Here is a 22,681-nt window from a genome sequence, read left to right as displayed (position 1 = left end):
CTGCATCCATATACAGTATAATAAGTAAAGATTTATTTCTAAAATCTTCACTTTGTGCTTCCTAACTAGATTAGCAATATGTAGATTGGATAAAGGTTTCGTCTATCCAAATATCCAAGCACACTTTCAATGGATTTACCATCAGACAGGGAAACCATGAATCAGAATGCAGTCTGAAGCTCTGCACTGCCTGTGCTGTGGAGGGAGCATGCGTATAAATAACAGTGTCGTCAGCGTAGAAGTGTGTTTTTGCTTGAATGTCCTGAAGTCATTTATAAAAATAGAGTGGAACCCTGGAGGACAGAGTCAGATCTTCCAAATATTTTCTAAACCATTTAACAGTTCATAATGATTAATCAGTAATAATTCAGAAACTACTCTGAAATGTGATGATGATTTGTTTCCTCCAGACGGATGGAGGGGCCGGCTGATTGGACGAGCAGGAGGGAAGGAGGCGGAGCACACAGACAGGTGTGTCCTCGCCTGTCTTCACCTTCACAGAGCTTTTATTATGTAAAGCTTCAAATACTACAAATTAAAGTTGTTGAACATGATGCTGCACCGTCAAGTCTCAGATCTGATCAAATTCAGTTGATTATTTCAAATATGATGAAAATGTTCACTGTGAAGAATTAATTAGAGATTTGTGTGTTGGTTCCCAGACAGACCAGCAGAGCTCAGACCGGGTCCATGCAGGGCGTCCGGAGGAAGACCAGAAGGAAGAAAGAAGAGGAAGAGAAGGGGGGCGAGGAGACGTCTGCTGACGTCAGAGACCAGACAGGATTCTGCTGCTCTTTGTGTCACAGGTAACTACATTACCCACAATCCCTCACTCCACAGGTAATTGGGCTGGCTTCAGCAGGTGTCACGGGGCTTCAGGGCACTTAAACACATAAACTGACCAATCACAGGAGAAGACAGGTAAGAGCCGGCCGAAGAGTGCCTGAAACTCACTTCAGCCTCATTTAAACCAGGTGTGTGATAGGTGTGTTACTTGTTGCAGGGCTGTGATTGGTAGCTTTAGCTGAGGATTTTTTTCTCTACAGGAAGTTCTCTACCAAGCTGACTCTGAGGCGTCACCTGGGCGTCCACGGGGGACAGAAACCGTTCACCTGTCCTCACTGTTCCTACAGCAGCAGGCTAAAGGCATCACTGCTGCAACACCTGAGAACCCACACAGGTAACACACACACACACCTGAGAACCCACACTGGTAACACACACACACACACACACCTGAGAGCCCACACTGGTAACACACACACACACACCTGAGAACCCACACTGGTAACACACACACACACCTGAGAACCCACACTGGTAACACACACACACACACCTGAGAACCCACACTGGTAACACACACACACACACACCTGAGAGCCCACACTGGTAACACACACACACACCTGAGAACCCACACTGGTAACACACACACACACACACACCTGAGAGCCCACACTGGTAACACACACACACACACCTGAGAACCCACACTGGTAACACACACACACACACACACCTGAGAGCCCACACTGGTAACACACACACACACACACACCTGAGAGCCCACACTGGTAACACACACACACACACACCTGAGAGCCCACACTGGTAACACACACACACACACACCTGAGAGCCCACACTGGTAACACACACACACACACACCTGAGAGCCCACACTGGTACACACACACACACACACACCTGAGAACCCACACTGGTAACACACACACACACCTGAGAACCCACACTGGTAACACACACACACACACCTGAGAACCCACACAGGTAACACATCTGAGAACACACACAGGTTATGTACACACGCCTGTAATACACTGTCAGCTGACTGTGTGTGTTTTGTGTGTGTTCCAGGTGAGAAGCCGTACAGGTGTGCTGAGTGTCCATATGCTTCTATCGATCGCAGCTCTCTGCTCAGACACTGCAGAACCCACAGCCAGGAGAAACCATACAGGTGTCAACACTGTGACTACAGCAGGTAACACCTGACACACACACCTGTTGCATGTCCCTGCTTATCTCTCGCTCCTCATCCCCTGCCCTCAGCGTTCAGCCCTCAGCGTTCAGCCCTCAGCGTTCAGCCCTCAGCGTTCAGCCCTCAGCGTTCAGCCCTCGGCGTTCAGCCCTCAGCGTTCAGCCCTCAGCGTTCAGCCCTCAGCGTTCAGCCCTCAGCGTTCAGCCCTCAGCGTTCAGGCCTCAGCCCTCAGCGTTCAGCCCTCAGCGTTCAGCCCTCAGCGTTCAGCCCTCGGCGTTCAGCCCTCGGCGTTCAGCCTCGGCGTTCAGGCCTCGGCGTTCAGGCCTCAGCGTTCAGGCCTCAGCGTTCAGGCCTCAGCGTTCAGGCCTCAGGCCTCGGCGTTCAGGCCTCGGCGTTCAGGCCTCGGCGTTCAGGCCTCGGCGTTCAGGCCTCGGCGTTCAGGCCTCAGTCCTCAGCGTTCAGCCCTCGGCGTTCAGGCCTCGGCGTTCAGGCCTCGGCAGGACTCCTCCTCGAACAGAGTGCTGACCTACAGGAGCAGTTAGTTGGATCCCATCTGGGGTAGGGTTGGGCCGATAGATAATGCCATCGTCCAACGGCTAACAGACATCATAATATTGAGCCGGCATCGTGATTGGTTGGTTCACCATATGTGTGTCTGTGAGGATGTTCCTTCCTGATCTGACCTGCTGGTTTTTCTGTCTCAGTATCCAGAAGAAGAGTTTGGACCTCCACGCTCGCCGCCATCACACCGGCGAGTCGTTTCCATGCCAGCAGTGTGAGTATTCGAGTCCGGACCGCCAGCTGCTGCTGAGACATGTCCGCAGACACCACGCCCCCTCCCAGCATGCCACACTGTGACCACGCAGCTGATCGGACACTCTCATTGGACTGTTAGCTTGTGGGGAGGTCTGATGATGTCACCAGACGTGCTGCTGATGTCACAGTGTTTTAACTGAATGTTTTTATTTATCTGCTGGTTGGATTTGCATTAAAGGAACATAAAAGCTGAACTGAGTGTTTCCTGTTTAAAAGCAGCATCAGGTGCAGAGACCTGGTTCCTGCTGAGCTTCAGCACCTGGATTATCTAGACCCCTGGCCCCCCACACTGATTACTCTCTTGCACTAATCTCCTCTAAGGTAATCTCCTGTTCTTCTTCCAACCCCGTCCCACCCCCAACTCTTCACAGATGTCACTAACGCACCGGGTACCCCTTTAATGTCAGTTTTCAACGCTACAAGTGTTATGTGTCAGGTCATGTAGGATAGCTAAAAGAGATAAAGTACACGTAGGGAGGTGGTCGGGGAGGATCAGTCAAGAAACACGGGACTCAGGAGACGTACCTGAACGAACACACTTATTTTAACCCAAAACAGGATCTCCTAAACTTGACCAAGTAGTTTTGGTACCAGTTTAATCAAACTGCGAGCGTTTCACTGTGTTTACCATGTGTTTTATTTTGAAAGTCTAACGGGACGTAGCATATTTATTGTTGTAAACTTGACCGCAGAGCCCAGCGTGTCCAGAAAAGGCGCTGAAGGCTACCCAGCGTGTTACAAAGTGACACCAGTTGTTTATTTCAGCAGGACGTGTCGGATTCTGCCCAAACGTCCGTACACAGACAAACCATCAAACCTGGAGTTTGAATCGACCTGGCTCTGTGACTGTTTAATGATGCAGCTCAGAGTTCTGGTCCCTGCTCTGCGGTTGACAGCTGAGGATCAGATTAAATACTTGCATAGAAAGCTGATTATTGGGAAGATGGTTTCAGTGGAAGTGTCCTGGTCATTGATCTCTCTGAACATGTCAGCTGTTAACTCTTTGTTTTACTAACTGATTTGTTTGGCTGCAGGGTGAAGAAAAGAAAGTTTAGCAGGGGAAACCTAGCTTAGCACAAAGACTGGAAGCAGGGGAACTTTTAGCCTAGCTTAACACAAAGACTAGAAGCAGGGGGAACTGTTAGCCTAGCTTAGCACAAAGACTGGAAGCAGAGGAACTTTTAGCCTAGCTTAGCACAAAGACTGGAAGCAGGGGGAACTGTTAGCCTAGCTTAGCACAAAGACTGGAAGCAGAGGAACTTTTAGCCTAGCTTAGCACAAAGACTGGAAGCAGGGGAACTTTTAGCCTAGCTTAGCACAAAGACTGGAAGCAGGGGAACTTTTAGCCTAGCTTAGCACAAAGACTGGAAGCAGAGGAACTTTTAGCCTAGCTTAGCACAAAGACTGGAAGCAGGGGGAACTGTTAGCCTAGCTTAGCACAAAGACTGGAAGCAGAGGAACTTTTAGCCTAGCTTAGCACAAAGACTGGAAGCAGGGGAACTTTTAGCCTAGCTTAGCACAAAGACTGGAAGCAGGGGAACTTTTAGCCTAGCTTAGCACAAAGACTGGAAGCAGCCTTGTTTCTTTCCTTCCTTGCCTCATTTCCTTCCTTTTTCCTTCCCTACCTCCTTGTATCCTTCCTCATACCTGTCCGTCAGACTAGTAAACATCAGTGTTGCTGCTTCTCTGAACATGAACATATTCTGCAGACTTCCTGTTTGTCTGTGTCGTGTGTTGGTGTCATTGTCAATAAAGCTTCAGTGGATTGAATGGAAGCGGTTAATCTGTCAGATTAAGGCTATGTTCAGTCTGTTAGCAGTTAGTAGATTAGCTCTATGCTGTTAATCCCTCTGTTCAGCAGCTTCTGCTCCATCAGTCAACATGTCGGACCGGAGGAACACGGTCCTGCACTCGGGTAAGTCCTCCGCCAAACTCCATTCATTTTTACACTCATTGTGACCCACAGCTGCTGCAGAATAACGAGGACTAACAGGGTTAATTTAGCGTCTCACACTGAAGGATGATTTAATCTCAGAACTACAGAGAATTTTGTAACCCCCCCCTCAGCCGGTGGAGGCAGATGGCGGTCTGAGTCCAGGTTCTACTCGAGGTGTCTGCCTGTTTGAATAAATAGTTCTGAGCAGTTTCAGGTTTTATGAAACATCTTCCTGACAGATTGAAATGTCTTTGTTTGTGAGACTGTGTTCCTGCTGGATTAAGATGTCTTTAAATTTAATCTGGCGGTAAAGAGAGCAGCCTCCTGTCTCATTAGATTTAAGCCAACCTGAAGAGCAGAACACTGACGATCAATAAACAGATCACAGCTGTTATTTTCTGTGAAAATGATCAGAGACCTCTGTCTGACAGGTGTCCTCTTAATCATGGCTTCCTGTCAGCCAATCACAGACGTCACCTCTGACCGCCATCTTTGGGTGATAACATCCCACTGCAACACTCAAGGTCCGCTTACTGTTCTGGAGCTTTCAACCTGATCACATGGTCCTGATCAGCAGACTGACCATGTGATCCTGCTGAAAGCTGCAGAACAAACGAGTTAGTGTTGTTTTAGGAGGCGTTAAACGTTTGTTTGTTTGTTTGTTGTTCAGTGCTGCTGGTTCTGTTGGTGGCGTCAGCGTCGGCCTTTGTGGAGGAGCTGGACGACACGTGAGTTTTAAAGGAAGCGACAGATTTCATGTTTAAAGAACCGTTAAAGTAAACGAGTCATTTCACAACAAACAACCGTCTGTGTTTCACAGCTTTATGGAGACGAGGGCAGACGACGACACCTGGCTCATCAAGGTGTGTTCACCTGCATTTACACTTTCTAACAAACCTGTCCTAACCATTCACCTGTTCCTGTTCTAACCTCTCACCTGTTCTAACCTCTCGCCTGTTCTAACCTCTCGCCTGTTCTAACCTCTCGCCTGTTCTAACCTCTCGCCTGTTCTAATCCCTCACCTGTTCAAACCTCCCACCTTTTCTAACCTCCCACCTGTTCCTGTCCTAACCTCTCACCTTTTCTAACCTCCCACCTGTTCCTGTCCTAACCTCTCACCTGTTCTAACCTCTCGCCTGTTCCTGTTCTAACCTCTCACCTGTTCCTGTTCTAACCTCTCACCTGTTCTAATCTCTCACCTGTTCCTGTTCTAACCTCTCACCTGTTCTAACCTCTCGCCTGTTCCTGTTCTAACCTCTCACCTGTTCTAACCTCTCGCCTGTTCCTGTTCTAACCTCTCACCTGTTCTAACCTCTCGCCTGTTCCTGTTCTAACCTCTCACCTGTTCTAACCTCTCGCCTGTTCCTGTTCTAACCTCTCACCTGTTCCTGTTCTAACCTCTCACCTGTTCTAATCTCTCACCTGTTCCTGTTCTAATCTCTCACCTGTTCCTGTGCTAACCTCTCACCTGTTCTAACCTCTCGCCTGTTCCTGTTCTAACCTCTCACCTGTTCTAATCTCTCACCTGTTCTAATCTCTCACCTGTTCTAACCTCTCACCTGTTCCTGTTCTAATCTCTCACCTGTTCCTGTTCTAACCTCTCACCTGTTCTAATCTCTCACCTGTTCCTGTTCTAATCTCTCACCTGTTCCTGTTCTAACCTCTCACCTGTTCTAACCTCTCGCCTGTTCCTGTTCTAACCTCTCACCTGTTCTAATCTCTCACCTTTTCTAACCTCCCACCTGTTCCTGTTCTAACCTCTCACCTGTTCTAACCTCTCGCCTGTTCTAACCTCTCGCCTGTTCTAACCTCCCACCTGTTCCTGTTCTAACCTCTCACCTGTTCTAACCTCTCGCCTGTTCTAACCTCCCACCTGTTCTAACCTCTCACCTTTTCTAACCTCCCACCTGTTCCTCTCCTAACCTCTCACCTGTTCCTGTCCTAACCTCTCGCCTGTTCCTGTTCAAACCTCCCACCTGTTCTAATCTCTCACCTGTTCTAATCCCTCACCTTTTCTAACCTCCCATCTGTTCCTGTTCTAACCTCTCGCCTGTTCCTGTTCTAACCTCTCGCCTGTTCCTGTTCTAACCTCTCGCCTGTTCCTGTTCTAACCTCTCGCCTGTTCCTGTTCTAACCTCTCACCTGTTCTAATCCCTCACCTGTTCAAACCTCCCACCTGTTCTAACCTCTCACCTTTTCTAACCTCCCACCTGTTCCTGTTCTAACCTCTCACCTGTTCTAACCTCTCGCCTGTTCTAACCTCTCACCTGTTCTAACCTCTCGCCTGTTCTAACCTCCCACCTGTTCCTGTTCTAACCTCTCACCTGTTCTAACCTCTCGCCTGTTCTAACCTCTCACCTTTTCTAACCTCCCACCTGTTCTAACCTCTCACTTTTCTAACCTCCCACCTGTTCCTGTTCTAACCTCTCACCTGTTCTAACCTCCCACCTGTTCTAACCTCTCACCTGTTCTAACCTCCCACCTGTTCTAACCTCTCACCTGTTCTAACCTCTCGCCTGTTCTAACCTCTCACCTTTTCTAACCTCCCACCTGTTCTAACCTCTCACTTTTCTAACCTCCCACCTGTTCCTGTTCTAACCTCTCACCTGTTCTAACCTCCCACCTGTTCTAACCTCTCACCTGTTCTAACCTCCCACCTGTTCTAACCTCTCACCTGTTCTAACCTCTCGCCTGTTCTAACCTCTCGCCTGTTCTAACCTCCCACCTGTTCCTGTTCTAACCTCTCACCTGTTCTAACCTCTCGCCTGTTCTAACCTCTCACCTTTTCTAACCTCCCACCTGTTCTAACCTCTCACTTTTCTAACCTCCCACCTGTTCCTGTTCTAACCTCTCACCTGTTCTAACCTCCCACCTGTTCTAACCTCTCACCTGTTCTAACCTCCCACCTGTTCTAACCTCTCACCTGTTCTAACCTCTCGCCTGTTCTAACCTCTCACCTTTTCTAACCTCCCACCTGTTCCTGTTCTAACCTCTCACCTGTTCTAACCTCTCACCTGTTCTAACCTCTCGCCTGTTCTAACCTCTCGCCTGTTCTAACCTCTCACCTTTTCTAACCTCCCACCTGTTCCTGTTCTAACCTCTCGCCTGTTCTAACCTCTCGCCTTTTCTAACCTCTCACCTTTTCTAACCTCTCACCTGTTCTAACCTCTCACCTGTTCTAACCTCTCGCCTGTTCTAACCTCTCACTGTCCTAACCTCTCACCTGTTCTAACCTCTCACCTGTTCAAACCTCTCACTGTCCTAACCTCTCGCCTGTTCCTGTTCTAACCTCTCGCCTGTTCTAACCTCTCACCTGTTCAAACCTCTCGCCTGTTCTAACCTCTCGCCTTTTCTAACCTCTCACCTGTTCTAACCTCTCACCTGTTCTAACCTCTCACCTGTTCTAACCTCTCGCCTGTTCTAACCTCTCACCTGTTCAAACCTCTCGCCTGTTCTAACCTCTCGCCTTTTCTAACCTCTCACCTGTTCTAACCTCTCACCTGTTCTAACCTCTCACCTGTTCTAACCTCTCGCCTTTTCTAACCTCTCACCTGTTCTAACCTCTCACCTGTTCTAACCTCTCACCTGTTCTAACCTCTCACCTGTTCTAACCTCTCACCTGTTCTAACCTCTCGCCTGTTCTAACCTCTCGCCTTTTCTAACCTCTCACCTGTTCTAACCTCTCACCTGTTCTAACCTCTCACCTGTTCTAACCTCTCGCCTGTTCTAACCTCTCACTGTCCTAACCTCTCACCTGTTCTAACCTCTCACCTGTTCAAACCTCTCACTGTCCTAACCTCTCGCCTGTTCCTGTTCTAACCTCTCGCCTGTTCTAACCTCTCACCTGTTCAAACCTCTCACTGTCCTAACCTCTCGCCTGTTCCTGTTCTAACCTCTCACCTTTTCTAACCTCTCGCCTGTTCTAACCTCTCGCCTGTTCCTGTTCTAACCTCTCACCTGTTCTAACCTCTCACCTTTTCAAACCTCTCACTGTCCTAACCTCTCGCCTGTTCCTGTTCTAACCTCTCGCCTGTTCCTGTTCTAACCTCTCACCTTTTTTAACCTCTCATCTGTTCTAACCTCTCGCCTGTTCCTGTTCTAACCTCTCACCTGTTCTAACCTCTCACCTTTTCTAACCTCTCATCTGTTCTAACCTCTCACCTGTTCTAACCTCTCACCTTTTCTAACCTCTCGCCTGTTCTAACCTCTCGCCTGTTCTAACCTCCCACCTGTTCCTGTTCTAACCTCTCACCTTTTCTAACCTCTCGCCTGTTCTAACCTCTCGCCTGTTCTAACCTCCCACCTGTTCCTGTTCTAACCTCTCGCCTGTTCTAACCTCTCGCCTGTTCTAACCTCTCGCCTGTTCTAACCTCTCGCCTGTTCCTGTTCTAACCTCTCACCTGTTCAAACCTCTCACTGTCCTAACCTCTCGCCTGTTCCTGTGCTAACCTCTCACCTTTTCTAACCTCTCACTGTCCTAACCTCTCACCTGTTCCTGTGCTAACCTCTCACCTGTTCAAACCTCTCACTGTCCTAACCTCTCGCCTGTTCCTGTTCTAACCTCTCACCTGTTCAAACCTCTCACTGTCCTAACCTCTCGCCTGTTCCTGTGCTAACCTCTCACCTGTTCAAACCTCTCACTGTCCTAACCTCTCGCCTGTTCCTGTTCTAACCTCTCACCTGTTCAAACCTCTCACTGTCCTAACCTCTCACCTGTTCCTGTGCTAACCTCTCACCTTTTCTAACCTCCCACCCGTTCCAGTTCTAACCTCTCACCTGTTCCTGTTCTAACCTCTCACCTGTCCTAACCTCTTGCCTGTTCCTGTTCTAACTTCCCACCTGTTCTAACCTCTCACCTTTTCTAACCTCTCACCTGTTCCAGTTCTAACATCTCACCTGTTCCAGTTCTAACCTCTCACCTGTTCCTGTTCTAACCTCTCACCTGTTCTAACCTCTCACATGTTCCAGTTCTAACATCTCACCTGTTCCAGTTCTAACCTCTCACCTGTTCCTGTTCTAACCTCTCACCTTTTCTAACCTCTCACATGTTCCAGTTCTAACATCTCACCTGTTCCAGTTCTAACCTCTCACCTGTTCCTGTTCTAACCTCTCACCTTTTCTAACCTCTCACATGTTCCAGTTCTAACATCTCACCTGTTCCAGTTCTAACCTCTCACCTGTTCCTGTTCTAACCTCTCACCTGTTCTAACCTCTCACATGTTCTAACCTCTCGCCTGTTCTAACCTCTCATCCGTTCTAACCTCTCATCTGTTCTAACCTCTCACCTGTTGTAACCTCTCACCTGTCAGGTAGGTTGCTTACTTTATGTCAGGTGATAGAAGCGGTACATGTTAAGTGTTCTGTGTGTTCTGGGTGCAGTTCTACGCCCCCTGGTGTGTGTTCTGTAAACAGCTGGATCCAGTTTGGCATCAGATCGGGTCAGAACTGAAGAGTCTCGGCTCTCCGGTCAATGTGGGCAGATCAGACGCCACCACCAGCAAAGGTCAGTAACACAAAAAATAAAATAAGACTTTCAGAATAAAACTACATAAATACACCAGCTGCCAACACAGGTGAGCTGCACAGACCTCCAAATAATAAGCTGAATAAAGTCAGTATAACCTGGTTACTGTTCCCCACAGGTGAGTGACATTAAGCAGCTGGCTAACTTCCTGCTGTCACCTGTTGAAACGTGGAGACTCTGCATGTGTGCAGGTGTTAACAGAATCAGGTCAGAGGTCACTGCTGGTCTTTGTTTCTCTCTGCAGGTTTGGCCAAAGAGTTCAGGGTCCGGGATTATCCAGCCATCTTCATGTGAGTCCTTGCTGCTGCTTTTTCCAACATAATGGCGGGCACAGGAGGTCACGTGATCTCTTTCATTACACCTGTGGAACAAAATGAAAGAGATGAGACGCCGGCCGGCCTCATGATTCCTGTTCAAAACACAACTCTGTCAAACTGGGTCACATTTTGATTTGGCGCTATATAAATAAAATTGAATTGAATTTTAAAGAGAAAATCTGTGTTTTAAAGTTAGCGGCTTCTTTAAATCTCTCTGTCGAGTCGAGCAGCCGAGGTCGTCAGAGGGAGAACAGAATATCTTCCCTCTATAAAATCTGATCCAGAGAACAAAGTTAGAGAGGTGTGTTTCTGTACTGTGACTGCCTCTACGCACATGCTGAGATCACGTGATTTCCTGTCCACTGTCTGAACATGTTTAGTTTCCACCACGCTGGTGTTGCTGTTGGCGTTCTCTTCATGATTACTCTCCTCGTTCTTCTGCTGGGACTAAGGATTGTTTTGTTTTTGTGTTCAGCCGTCTGAAAATAATAAAGGTTATTTGAATGTCGGTTCTCTGTTTTCAGATGGAAGAAAAAATTTAAATATAATTATTTAGGACAAAGAACCAAAGATGGAATCATGGACTTTGCTAACCGAGTTGGAGGGTGAGTAAACGTCGTCTGTATTAGCTAATGTGATGTTAGTAACAGCAGCTGCAGTCTGACACCTGAAGCAGAAACACGTGGTCGTCCGTTGTGATGCACAAAGTGAAAATACATTCACAGTTAAAAAGGTACGAGGTTTTTTCACTATACAACACAAGGTTGTAATTAAATTAAATGTGTATTTAAATATAGTAACATATAAAATAAATAAATAAAACAATAGGCTGGACCCGGAACATTCTGCAGTGCATGTTTTAGATCTGTGTCTGACTGAGTTTGAGCACCGAGCACCATCGATGCACCTCCTCTCGTCTCACTCTGACAGCTCAGAACATGGACCGCCTGCAGAGGGCTTGATCCGGGATGTTGATGGACCAGGTCTCAGTAAAGATGTTTGGCCAACATGAGTCTCATTTTGTCCAGACCGGACCTTTAGGAGCAGAATTAAGTCCAAACTGGGCCACATGGCTCCGGTCCCGGCTCTCTTTCCCCTGAGCGATCATAACACCCGCCGTGGTGCCCGGTCCGGTTGATCTGGCTGGTGGATCGTCTAAGGTCCTTCCCCTTTAATCCAAAACCCGTTCTTCCTTTACCGGAGACTGTGTTTCAAAAACCAAATGTGAACACACGGAATATTCACATCAATATAAACTCACAGTGGTGTTGTTCATCGGTGGGATCAACGTGGATCTGCAGACCTTTCTTTGCGATTTAGCTTCAAGTGATTTATTAAACAACAGCAGCTTCAGGCTTGATATTTATTGACAGATCTGATATAAGCACATCTCAGACGTGTCAGTTATTATCTCTGCCAATTTTAATATCAACTGTATATTATAATGTTTTATTGCTGTACTTTTACTGTGTAATTACTGTTTGTCGTTGTTTTAAGTAAAATTGATATTGATAAAACAAGTCGTGACCTTTAAATGTGCAGTGTGACATCACAGCAGTCAGTCTGTCCGTGTTGTGTCGTTCAGGCCGTTTGTTCGATCTCTGAGCAGCCAGCAGCTCTTCCAGCACGCCATGAGTCGCCATGATGTCATGTTCGTTTATGTTGGAGCCACATCACAGCTGAAGGTACACACACACACACAGACACACGCACACACACACACACACACTCTCACACACACACACTCCCACACACTGCTGACCTTTGGTGTGTCTTCAGGGTAATTACACGTCAGTAGCCGAAGAGCTGATTGTTCACACCTACTTCTTCTCTACTACCAGAAGCATCCTGCCAAAGGTGAGTGGAAGACGGTAGGTGACAGTGGGTGACGGTAAGTGACAGTAGGTGAAAGCAGATTGTGGTAGGTGACAGTAGAGGGCGGTAGAGGAAGTTAGGTGACAGTAGGTGACAGTAGCTGACAGTAGGTGACAGTAGGGGACTGTAGGTGACAGTAGAGGACGGTAGGTGACAGTAGGGGACGGTAAGTGACAGTAGGTGATGGTAGGTGACAGTAGGTGACAGTAGGGGACGGTAAGTGACAGTAGGTGAAAGCAGATTATGTTAGGTGACGGTAAGTGACAGTAGAGGGCGGTACAGGAAGGTAGGTGACAGTAGGGGACTGTAGGTGACAGTAGAGGACGGTAGGTTACAATAGGTGACAGTAGGGGACTGTAGGTGACAGTAGAGGACGGTAGGTTACAATAGGTGACGGTAGGTGACAGTAGGGGACGGTAAGTGACAGTAGGTGAAAGCAGATTATGTTAGGTGACGGTAAGTGACAGTAGAGGGCGGTACAGGAAGGTAGGTGACAGTAGGGGACTGTAGGTGACAGTAGAGGAAGGTAGGTTACAATAGGTGACGGTAGGTGACAGTAGGGGACAGTAAGTGACAGTAGGTGAAAGCAGATTATGGTAGGTGATGGTAAATGACAGTAGGTGAAAGCAGATTATGGTAGGTGACAGTAGGGGACGGTAACTGACAGTAGGTGAAAGCAGATTATGGTAGGTGACAGTAGAAGATGGTAAGTGACGGTAGGTGACGGTAGGTGACAGTAGGTGACAGTAGGGGACGGTAGGTGACAGTAGGTGACAGTAGGTAAAGGTAGGTGACGGTAGAGGATGGTAGGTGACAGTAGGTGACGGTAGAGGATGGTAGAGGAAGGTAAGTGACAGTAGGTGACAGTAGGGGACTGTAGGTGATGGTAGGTGACACCAGGGGACGGTAAGTGACAGTAGGTGAAAGCAGATTATGGTAGGGGACGGTAGGTGACGGTAGGGGACAGTAGGTGATGGTGGGTGACGGTAAGTGACAGTAGGTGACAGTAGGGGACGGTGAGTGACAGTAGGTGAAAGCAGATTATGGTAGGTGACAGTAGGTGACAGTAGAGGGCGGTAGAGGAAGGTAGGTGACAGTAGGGGACTGTAGGTGACAGAAGAGGACGGTAGGTTACAGTAGGTGACGGAAAGTGACAGTAGGGGACGGTAAGTGACAGTAGGTGAAAGCAGATTATGGTAGGGGACGGTAGGTGACGGTAGGGGACAGTAGGTGATGGTGGGTGACGGTAAGTGACAGTAGGTGACAGTAGGGGACGGTGAGTGACAGTAGGTGAAAGCAGATTATGGTAGGGGACGGTAGGTGACGGTAGGGGACAGTAGGTGATGGTGGGTGACGGTAAGTGACAGTAGGTGACAGTAGGGAACGGTAAGTGACAGTAGGTGAAAGCAGATTATGGTAGGTGACAGTAGGTGACAGTAGAGGGCGGTAGAGGAAGGTAGGTGACAGTAGGGGACTGTAGGTGACAGTAAGGGACGGTAAGTGACAGTAGAGGACCGAAGTGACAGTAGGTGACAGCAGATTATGGTGGGTGACAGTAGGTGACAATAGATTATGGTAGGTGACAGTAGATTATGATAGGTGGCAGCAGATTATGGTAGGTGAAAGTAGAGGACAGTAAGTGACAGTAGGTGACAGCAGATTATGGTGGGTGACAGTAGGTGACAATAGATTATGGTAGGTGACAGTAGAGGACAGTAAGTGACAGTAGGTGACAGTAGGTGACAGTAGATTATGGTGGGTGACAGTAGAGGACAGTAAATGACAGTAGGTGACAGTAGATTATGGTGGGTGACAGTAGGTGACAATAGATTATGGTAGGTGACAGTAGAGGATAGTAAGTGACAGTAGGTGACAGTAGATTGTGGTAGGTGACAGTAGAGGGCGGTAGAGGAAGTTAGGTGACAGTAGGTGACAGTAGCTGACAGTAGGTGACAGTAGGGGACTGTAGGTGACAGTAGAGGACGGTAGGTGACAGTAGGGGACGGTAAGTGACAGTAGGTGATGGTAGGTGACAGTAGGTGACAGTAGGGGACGGTAAGTGACAGTAGGTGAAAGCAGATTATGTTAGGTGACTGTAAGTGACAGTAGAGGGCGGTACAGGAAGGTAGGTGACAGTAGGGGACTGTAGGTGACAGTAGAGGAAGGTAGGTTACAATAGGTGACGGTAGGTGACAGTAGGGGACAGTAAGTGACAGTAGGTGAAAGCAGATTATGGTAGGTGATGGTAAATGACAGTAGGTGAAAGCAGATTATGGTAGGTGACAGTAGGGGACGGTAACTGACAGTAGGTGAAAGCAGATTATGGTAGGTGACAGTAGAAGATGGTAAGTGACGGTAGGTGACGGTAGGTGACAGTAGGTGACAGTAGGGGACGGTAGGTGACAGTAGGTGACAGTAGGTAAAGGTAGGTGACGGTAGAGGATGGTAGAGGAAGGTAAGTGACAGTAGGTGACAGTAGGGGACTGTAGGTGATGGTAGGTGACACCAGGGGACGGTAAGTGACAGTAGGTGAAAGCAGATTATGGTAGGGGACGGTAGGTGACGGTAGGGGACAGTAGGTGATGGTGGGTGACGGTAAGTGACAGTAGGTGACAGTAGGGGACGGTGAGTGACAGTAGGTGAAAGCAGATTATGGTAGGTGACAGTAGGTGACAGTAGAGGGCGGTAGAGGAAGGTAGGTGACAGTAGGGGACTGTAGGTGACAGAAGAGGACGGTAGGTTACAGTAGGTGACGGAAAGTGACAGTAGGGGACGGTAAGTGACAGTAGGTGAAAGCAGATTATGGTAGGGGACGGTAGGTGACGGTAGGGGACAGTAGGTGATGGTGGGTGACGGTAAGTGACAGTAGGTGACAGTAGGGGACGGTGAGTGACAGTAGGTGAAAGCAGATTATGGTAGGGGACGGTAGGTGACGGTAGGGGACAGTAGGTGATGGTGGGTGACGGTAAGTGACAGTAGGTGACAGTAGGGGACGGTAAGTGACAGTAGGTGAAAGCAGATTATGGTAGGTGACAGTAGGTGACAGTAGAGGGCGGTAGAGGAAGGTAGGTGACAGTAGGGGACTGTAGGTGACAGTAAGGGACGGTAAGTGACAGTAGAGGACCGAAGTGACAGTAGGTGACAGCAGATTATGGTGGGTGACAGTAGGTGACAATAGATTATGGTAGGTGACAGTAGATTATGGTAGGTGAAAGTAGAGGACAGTAAGTGACAGTAGGTGACAGCAGATTATGGTGGGTGACAGTAGGTGACAATAGATTATGGTAGGTGACAGTAGATTATGGTGGGTGACAGTAGGTGACAATAGATTATGGTAGGTGACAGTAGAGGATAGTAAGTGACAGTAGGTGACAGTAGATTATGGTGGGTGACAGTAGGTGACAATAGATTATGGTAGGTGACAGTAGAGGACAGTAAATGACAGTAGGTGACAGTAGATTATGGTGGGTGACAGTAGGTGACAATAGATTATGGTAGGTGACAGTAGAGGATAGTAAGTGACAGTAGGTGACAGTAGATTATGGTGGGTGACAGTAGGTGACAATAGATTATGGTAGGTGACAGTAGATTATGGTAGGTGGCAGCAGATTATGGTAGGTGACAGTAGAGGACAGTAAGTGACAGTAGGTGACAGCAGATTATGGTAGTTGACAGTAGATTACGGTAGGTGACAGTAGAGGACAGTAAGTGACAGTAGGTGACAATAGATTATGGTAGGTGACAGTAGAGGACAGTAAGTGACAGTAGGTGACAGTAGGTGACAGTAGATTATGGTGGGTGACAGTAGAGGACAGTAAATGACAGTAGGTGACAGTAGATTATGGTGGGTGACAGTAGGTGACAATAGATTATGGTAGGTGACAGTAGAGGATAGTAAGTGACAGTAGGTGACAGTAGATTATGGTGGGTGACAGTAGAGGACAGTAAATGACAGTAGGTGACAGTAGATTATGGTGGGTGACAGTAGGTGACAATAGATTATGGTAGGTGACAGTAGAGGACAGTAAGTGACAGTAGGTGACAGCAGATTATGGTAGGTGACAGTAGATTATGGTAGGTGACAGTAGAGGACAGTAAGTGACAGCAGATTATGGTAAGTGACAATAGGTGACAGCAGATTATGGTAGGTGATAGTAGAGGACAGTAAGTGAAAGTAGGTGACAGCAGATTATGGTAACTGACAGTAGGTGACAGCATATCATGGTAGGTGACAGTAGAGGACAGCAGATTATGGTAGGTGACAGTAGAGGACAGTAAGTGACAGTAGGTGACAGCAGATTATGGTAAGTGACAGTAGTTGACAGTAGATTACGGTAGGTGACAGTAGAGGACAGTAAGTGACAGTAGGTGACAGCAGATTATGGTAAGTGACAATAGGTGACAGCAGATTATGGTAGGTGACAGCAGAGGACAGTAAGTGAAAGTAGGTGACAGCAGATTATGGTAACTGACAGTAGGTGACAGCATATCATGGTAGGTGACAGTAGAGGACAGCAGATTATGGTAGGTGACAGTAGGTGACAGCAGATTATGGTAGGTGACAGTAGAGGACAGTAAGTGACAGTAGGTGACAGCAGATTATGGTAAGTGACAATAGGTGGCAGCAGATTATGGTAGGTGACAGTAGAGGACAGTAAGTGACAGTAGGTGACAGCAGATTATGGTGGGTGACAGTAGGTGACAGTAGATTATGGTGGGTGACAGTAGAGGACGGTAACTGACAGTAGGTGACAGCATATTATGGTGGGTGACAGTAGATTATGGTAGGTGGCAGCAGATTATGGTAGGTGACAGTAGAGGACGGTAAGTGACAGTAGTTGACAGTAGATTACGGTAGGTGACAGTAGAGGACAGTAAGTGACAGCAGATTATGGTAAGTGACAATAGGTGACAGCAGATTATGGTAGGTGACAGTAGAGGACAGTAAGTGACAGTAGGTGACAGTAGATTACGGTAGGTGACAGTAGAGGACAGTAAGTGACAGCAGATTATGGTAAGTGACAATAGGTGACAGCAGATTATGGTAGGTGACAGTAGAGGACAGTAAGTGAAAGTAGGTGACAGCAGATTATGGTAACTGACAGTAGGTGACAGCATATCATGGTAGGTGACAGTAGAGGACAGTAGATTATGGTAGGTGACAGTAGAGGACAGTAAGTGACAGTAGGTGACAGCAGATTATGGTAAGTGACAGTAGGTGACAGCAGATTATGGTAGGTGACAGTAGAGGACAGTAAGTGACAGTAGGTGACAGCATATCATGGTAGGTGACAGTAGAGGACAGCAGATTATGGTAGGTGACAGTAGAGGACAGTAAGTGACAGTAGGTGACAGCAGATTATGGTAAGTGACAGTAGGTGACAGCAGATTATGGTAGGTGACAGTAGAGGACAGTAAGTGACAGTAGGTGACAGCAGATTATGGTAGGTGACAGTAGATTACGGTAGGTGACAGTAGAGGACAGTAAGTGACAGCAGATTATGGTAAGTGACAATAGGTGACAGCAGATTATGGTAGGTGACAGTAGAGGACAGTAAGTGAAAGTAGGTGACAGCAGATTATGGTAACTGACAGTAGGTGACAGCATATCATGGTAGGTGACAGTAGAGGACAGCAGATTATGGTAGGTGACAGTAGAGGACAGTAAGTGACAGTAGGTGACAGCAGATCATGGTAAGTGACAGTAGGTGACAGCAGATTATGGTAGGTGACAGTAGAGGACAGTAAGTGACAGTAGGTAACAGCAGATTATGGTAGGTGACAGCAGAGGACAGTAAGTGAAAGTAGGTGACAGCAGATTATGGTAACTGACAGTAGGTGACAGCATATCATGGTAGGTGACAGTAGGTGACAGCATATCATGGTAGGTGACAGTAGAGGACAGCAGATTATGGTAGGTGACAGTAGAGGACAGTAAGTGACAGTAGGTGACAGCAGATTATGGTAAGTGACAGTAGGTGACAGCAGATTATGGTAGGTGACAGTAGAGGACAGTAAGTGACAGTAGGTGACAATAGATTATGGTAAGTGACAATAGGTGGCAGCAGATTATGGTGGGTGACAGTAGAGGACGGTAAGTGACAGTAGGTGACAGCAGATTATGGTGGGTGACAGTAGGTGACAGTAGATTATGGTGGGTGACAGTAGAGGACGGTAACTGACAGTAGGTGACAGCATATTATGGTGGGTGACAGTAGATTATGGTAGGTGGCAGCAGATTATGGTAGGTGACAGTAGAGGACGGTAACTGACAGTAGGTGACAGCATATTATGGTGGGTGACAGTAGATTATGGTAGGTGGCAGCAGATTATGGTAGGTGACAGTAGAGGACGGTAAGTGACAGTAGTTGACAGTAGATTACGGTAGGTGACAGTAGAGGACAGTAAGTGAAAGTAGGTGACAGCAGATTATGGTAACTGACAGTAGGTGACAGCATATCATGGTAGGTGACAGTAGAGGACAGCAGATTATGGTAGGTGACAGTAGAGGACAGTAAGTGACAGTAGGTGACAGCAGATTATGGTAAGTGACAGTAGGTGACAGCAGATTATGGTAGGTGACAGTAGAGGACAGTAAGTGACAGTAGGTGACAGCATATCATGGTAGGTGACAGTAGAGGACAGCAGATTATGGTAGGTGACAGTAGAGGACAGTAAGTGACAGTAGGTGACAGCAGATTATGGTAAGTGACAGTAGGTGACAGCAGATTATGGTAGGTGACAGTAGAGGACAGTAAGTGACAGTAGGTGACAGCAGATTATGGTAGGTGACAGTAGATTACGGTAGGTGACAGTAGAGGACAGTAAGTGACAGCAGATTATGGTAAGTGACAATAGGTGACAGCAGATTATGGTAGGTGATAGTAGAGGACAGTAAGTGAAAGTAGGTGACAGCAGATTATGGTAACTGACAGTAGGTGACAGCATATCATGGTAGGTGACAGTAGAGGACAGCAGATTATGGTAGGTGACAGTAGAGGACAGTAAGTGACAGTAGGTGACAGCAGATTATGGTAAGTGACAGTAGTTGACAGTAGATTACGGTAGGTGACAGTAGAGGACAGTAAGTGACAGTAGGTGACAGCAGATTATGGTAAGTGACAGTAGGTGACAGCAGATTATGGTAGGTGACAGTAGAGGACAGTAAGTGACAGTAGGTGACAGCAGATTATGGTAGGTGACAGTAGATTACGGTAGGTGACAGTAGAGGACAGTAAGTGACAGCAGATTATGGTAAGTGACAATAGGTGACAGCAGATTATGGTAGGTGACAGTAGAGGACAGTAAGTGAAAGTAGGTGACAGCAGATTATGGTAACTGACAGTAGGTGACAGCATATCATGGTAGGTGACAGTAGAGGACAGCAGATTATGGTAGGTGACAGTAGAGGACAGTAAGTGACAGTAGGTGACAGCAGATTATGGTAAGTGACAGTAGGTGACAGCAGATTATGGTAGGTGACAGTAGAGGACAGTAAGTGACAGTAGGTAACAGCAGATTATGGTAGGTGGCAGCAGATTATGGTAGGTGACAGTAGAGGACGGTAAGTGACAGTAGGTGACAGTAGATTACGGTAGGTGACAGTAGAGGACAGTAATTGACAGTAGGTGACAGCAGATTATGGTAAGTGACAATAGGTGACAGCAGATTATGGTAGGTGACAGTAAGTGACAGTAGGTGACAGCAGATTATGGTAAGTGACAGTAGGTGACAGCAGATTATGGTAGGTGACAGTAGAGGACAGTAAGTGACAGTAGGTGACAGCAGATTATGGTAACTGACAGTAGGTAACAGTAGATTATGGTAGGTGACAGTAGAGGACGGTAAATGACAGTAGAGGACAGCAGATTATGGTGAGTGACAGTAGGTGACAATAGATTATGGTAGGTAACAGTAGAGGATAGTAAGTGACAGTAGGTGACAGTAGATTATGGTGGGTGACAGTAGGTGACAGTAGATTATGGTAGGTGACAGTAGAGGATAGTAAGTGACAGTAGGTGACAGTAGATTATGGTGGGTGACAGTAGGTGACAATAGATTATGGTAGGTGACAGTAGATTATGGTAGGTGGCAGCAGATTATGGTAGGTGACAGTATAGGACAGTAAGTGACAGTAGGTGACAGCAGATTATGGTAGGTGACAGTATAGGACAGTAAGTGACAGTAGGTGACAGCAGATTATGGTAAGTGACAGTAGTTGACAGTAGATTACGGTAGGTGACAGTAGAGGACAGTAAGTGACAGTAGGTGACAGCAGATTATGGTAAGTGACAATAGGTGACAGCAGATTACGGTAGGTGACAGTAGAGGACAGTAAGTGACAGTAGGTGACAGCAGATTATGGTAACTGACAGTAGGTGACAGCATATCATGGTAGGTGACAGTAGAGGACAGCAGATTATGGTAGGTGACAGTAGAGGACAGTAAGTAACAGTAGGTGACAGCAGATTATGGTAAGTGACAGTAGGTGACAGCAGATTATGGTAGGTGACAGTAGAGGACAGTAAGTGACAGTAGGTGACAGCAGATTATGGTGGGTGACAGTAGATTATGGTAGGTGGCAGCAGATTATGGTAGGTGACAGTAGAGGACAGCAGATTATGGTAGGTGACAGTAGAGGACGGTAAGTGACAGTAGGTGACAGTTGATTATTGTAGGTGACAGTAAAGGACCGAAGTTACAGTAGGTGACAGCAGATTATGGTGGGTGACAGTAGATTATGGTGGGTGACAGTAGAGGACGGTAACTGACAGTAGGTGACAGCATATTATGGTGGGTGACAGTAGATTATGGTAGGTGGCAGCAGATTATGGTAGGTGACAGTAGAGGACGGTAAGTGACAGTAGGTGACAGTTGATTATTGTAGGTGACAGTAGAGGACCGAAGTGACAGTAGGTGACAGCAGATTATGGTGGGTGACAGTAGGTGACAGTTGATTATTGTAGGTGACAGTAGAGGACCAAAGTGACAGTAGGTGACAGCAGATTATGGTGGGTGGCAGCAGATTATGGTAGGTGACAGTAGAGGACGGTAAGTGACAGTAGCTGACAGTTGATTATTGTAGGTGACAGTAGAGGACCGAAGTGACAGTAGGTGGCAGCAGATCATGGTAGGTGACAGTAGAGGACGGTAAGTGACAGTAGGTGACAGTTGATTATTGTAGGTGACAGTAGAGGACCGAAGTGACAGTAGGTGACAGCAGATTATGGTAGGTGACAGTAGGTGACAGTAGATTATGGTAGGTGACAGTAGGTGACAGCAGATTATGGTAGGTGACAGTAGGTGACAGTAGATTATGGTAGGTGACAGTAGATTATGGTAGGTGACAGTAGGTGACAGCAGATTATGGTTGGTGACAGTAGGTGACAGTTGTTTATTGTAGGTGACAGTAGATTATGGTAGGTGACAGTAGGTGACAGCAGATTATGGTAGGTGACAGTAGGTGACAGTAGATTATGGTAGGTGACAGTAGGTGACAGCAGATTATGGTAGGTGACAGTAGGTGACAGTAGATTATGGTAGGTGACAGTAGGTGACAGCAGATTATGGTAGGTGACAGTAGAGGACAGTAAATGACAGTAGGTGACAGCAGATTATGGTAGGTGACAGTAGGTGACAGCAGATTATGGTAGGTCACAGTAGATTATGGTAGGTGACAGTAGGTGACAGCAGATTATGGTAGGTGACAGTAGAGGACGGTAAGTGACAGTAGGTGACAGTTGATTATTGTAGGTGACAGTAGAGGACCGAAGTGACAGTAGGTGACAGCAGATCATGGTAGGTGACAGTAGAGGACGGTAAGTGACAGTAGGTGACAGTTGATTATTGTAGGTGACAGTAGAGGACCGAAGTGACAGTAGGTGACAGCAGATTATGGTAGGTGACAGTAGGTGACAGTAGATTATGGTAGGTGACAGTAGGTGACAGCAGATTATGGTAGGTGACAGTAGGTGACAGTAGATTATGGTAGGTGACAGTAGATTATGGTAGGTGACAGTAGGTGACAGCAGATTATGGTTGGTGACAGTAGGTGACAGTTGTTTATTGTAGGTGACAGTAGATTATGGTAGGTGACAGTAGGTGACAGCAGATTATGGTAGGTGACAGTAGGTGACAGTAGATTATGGTAGGTGACAGTAGGTGACAGCAGATTATGGTAGGTGACAGTAGGTGACAGTAGATTATGGTAG

General features: G+C 47.2%; 2 protein-coding genes across 2 annotated transcripts in view; both read left to right on the top strand.

Moving 5' to 3' along the window:
- si:dkey-154p10.3 (histone-lysine N-methyltransferase PRDM9) overlaps window positions 1-3,012 on the top strand; it is a gene marked incomplete in the record, with an annotated part of 8,244 nt that extends 5,232 nt beyond the window's left edge. Inside the window, 5 exon segments of the mRNA XM_038719124.1 lie at window positions 411-471; window positions 663-806; window positions 1,047-1,180; window positions 1,882-2,005; window positions 2,707-3,012. Coding sequence (XP_038575052.1) covers window positions 411-471; window positions 663-806; window positions 1,047-1,180; window positions 1,882-2,005; window positions 2,707-2,860 — 617 coding nt within the window.
- Window positions 3,013-4,672: 1,660 nt separating this feature from the next.
- The window catches only part of LOC119902764 (protein disulfide-isomerase TMX3-like), a 29,217-nt gene continuing 11,208 nt past the window's right edge, over window positions 4,673-22,681 (top strand). Inside the window, exons 1-8 of the mRNA XM_038719122.1 lie at window positions 4,673-4,733; window positions 5,425-5,482; window positions 5,575-5,617; window positions 10,134-10,257; window positions 10,523-10,568; window positions 11,120-11,200; window positions 12,181-12,280; window positions 12,375-12,452. Of these exons, the coding sequence (XP_038575050.1) occupies window positions 4,700-4,733; window positions 5,425-5,482; window positions 5,575-5,617; window positions 10,134-10,257; window positions 10,523-10,568; window positions 11,120-11,200; window positions 12,181-12,280; window positions 12,375-12,452 (564 nt within the window). The 5' untranslated portion in view covers window positions 4,673-4,699. The remainder of the gene's footprint in view (window positions 4,734-5,424; window positions 5,483-5,574; window positions 5,618-10,133; window positions 10,258-10,522; window positions 10,569-11,119; window positions 11,201-12,180; window positions 12,281-12,374; window positions 12,453-22,681) is intronic.

Source organism: Micropterus salmoides, unplaced genomic scaffold, assembly GCF_014851395.1.
Source record: "Micropterus salmoides isolate LMB-PRFRI ecotype aquatic unplaced genomic scaffold, ASM1485139v1 Ms_hic_scaffold_14, whole genome shotgun sequence".
NCBI classification, from domain to species: domain Eukaryota; kingdom Metazoa; phylum Chordata; class Actinopteri; order Centrarchiformes; family Centrarchidae; genus Micropterus; species Micropterus salmoides.
Note: the sequence above shows the minus strand (reverse complement) of the source record. Positions and strands in the feature narration are given on the sequence as shown.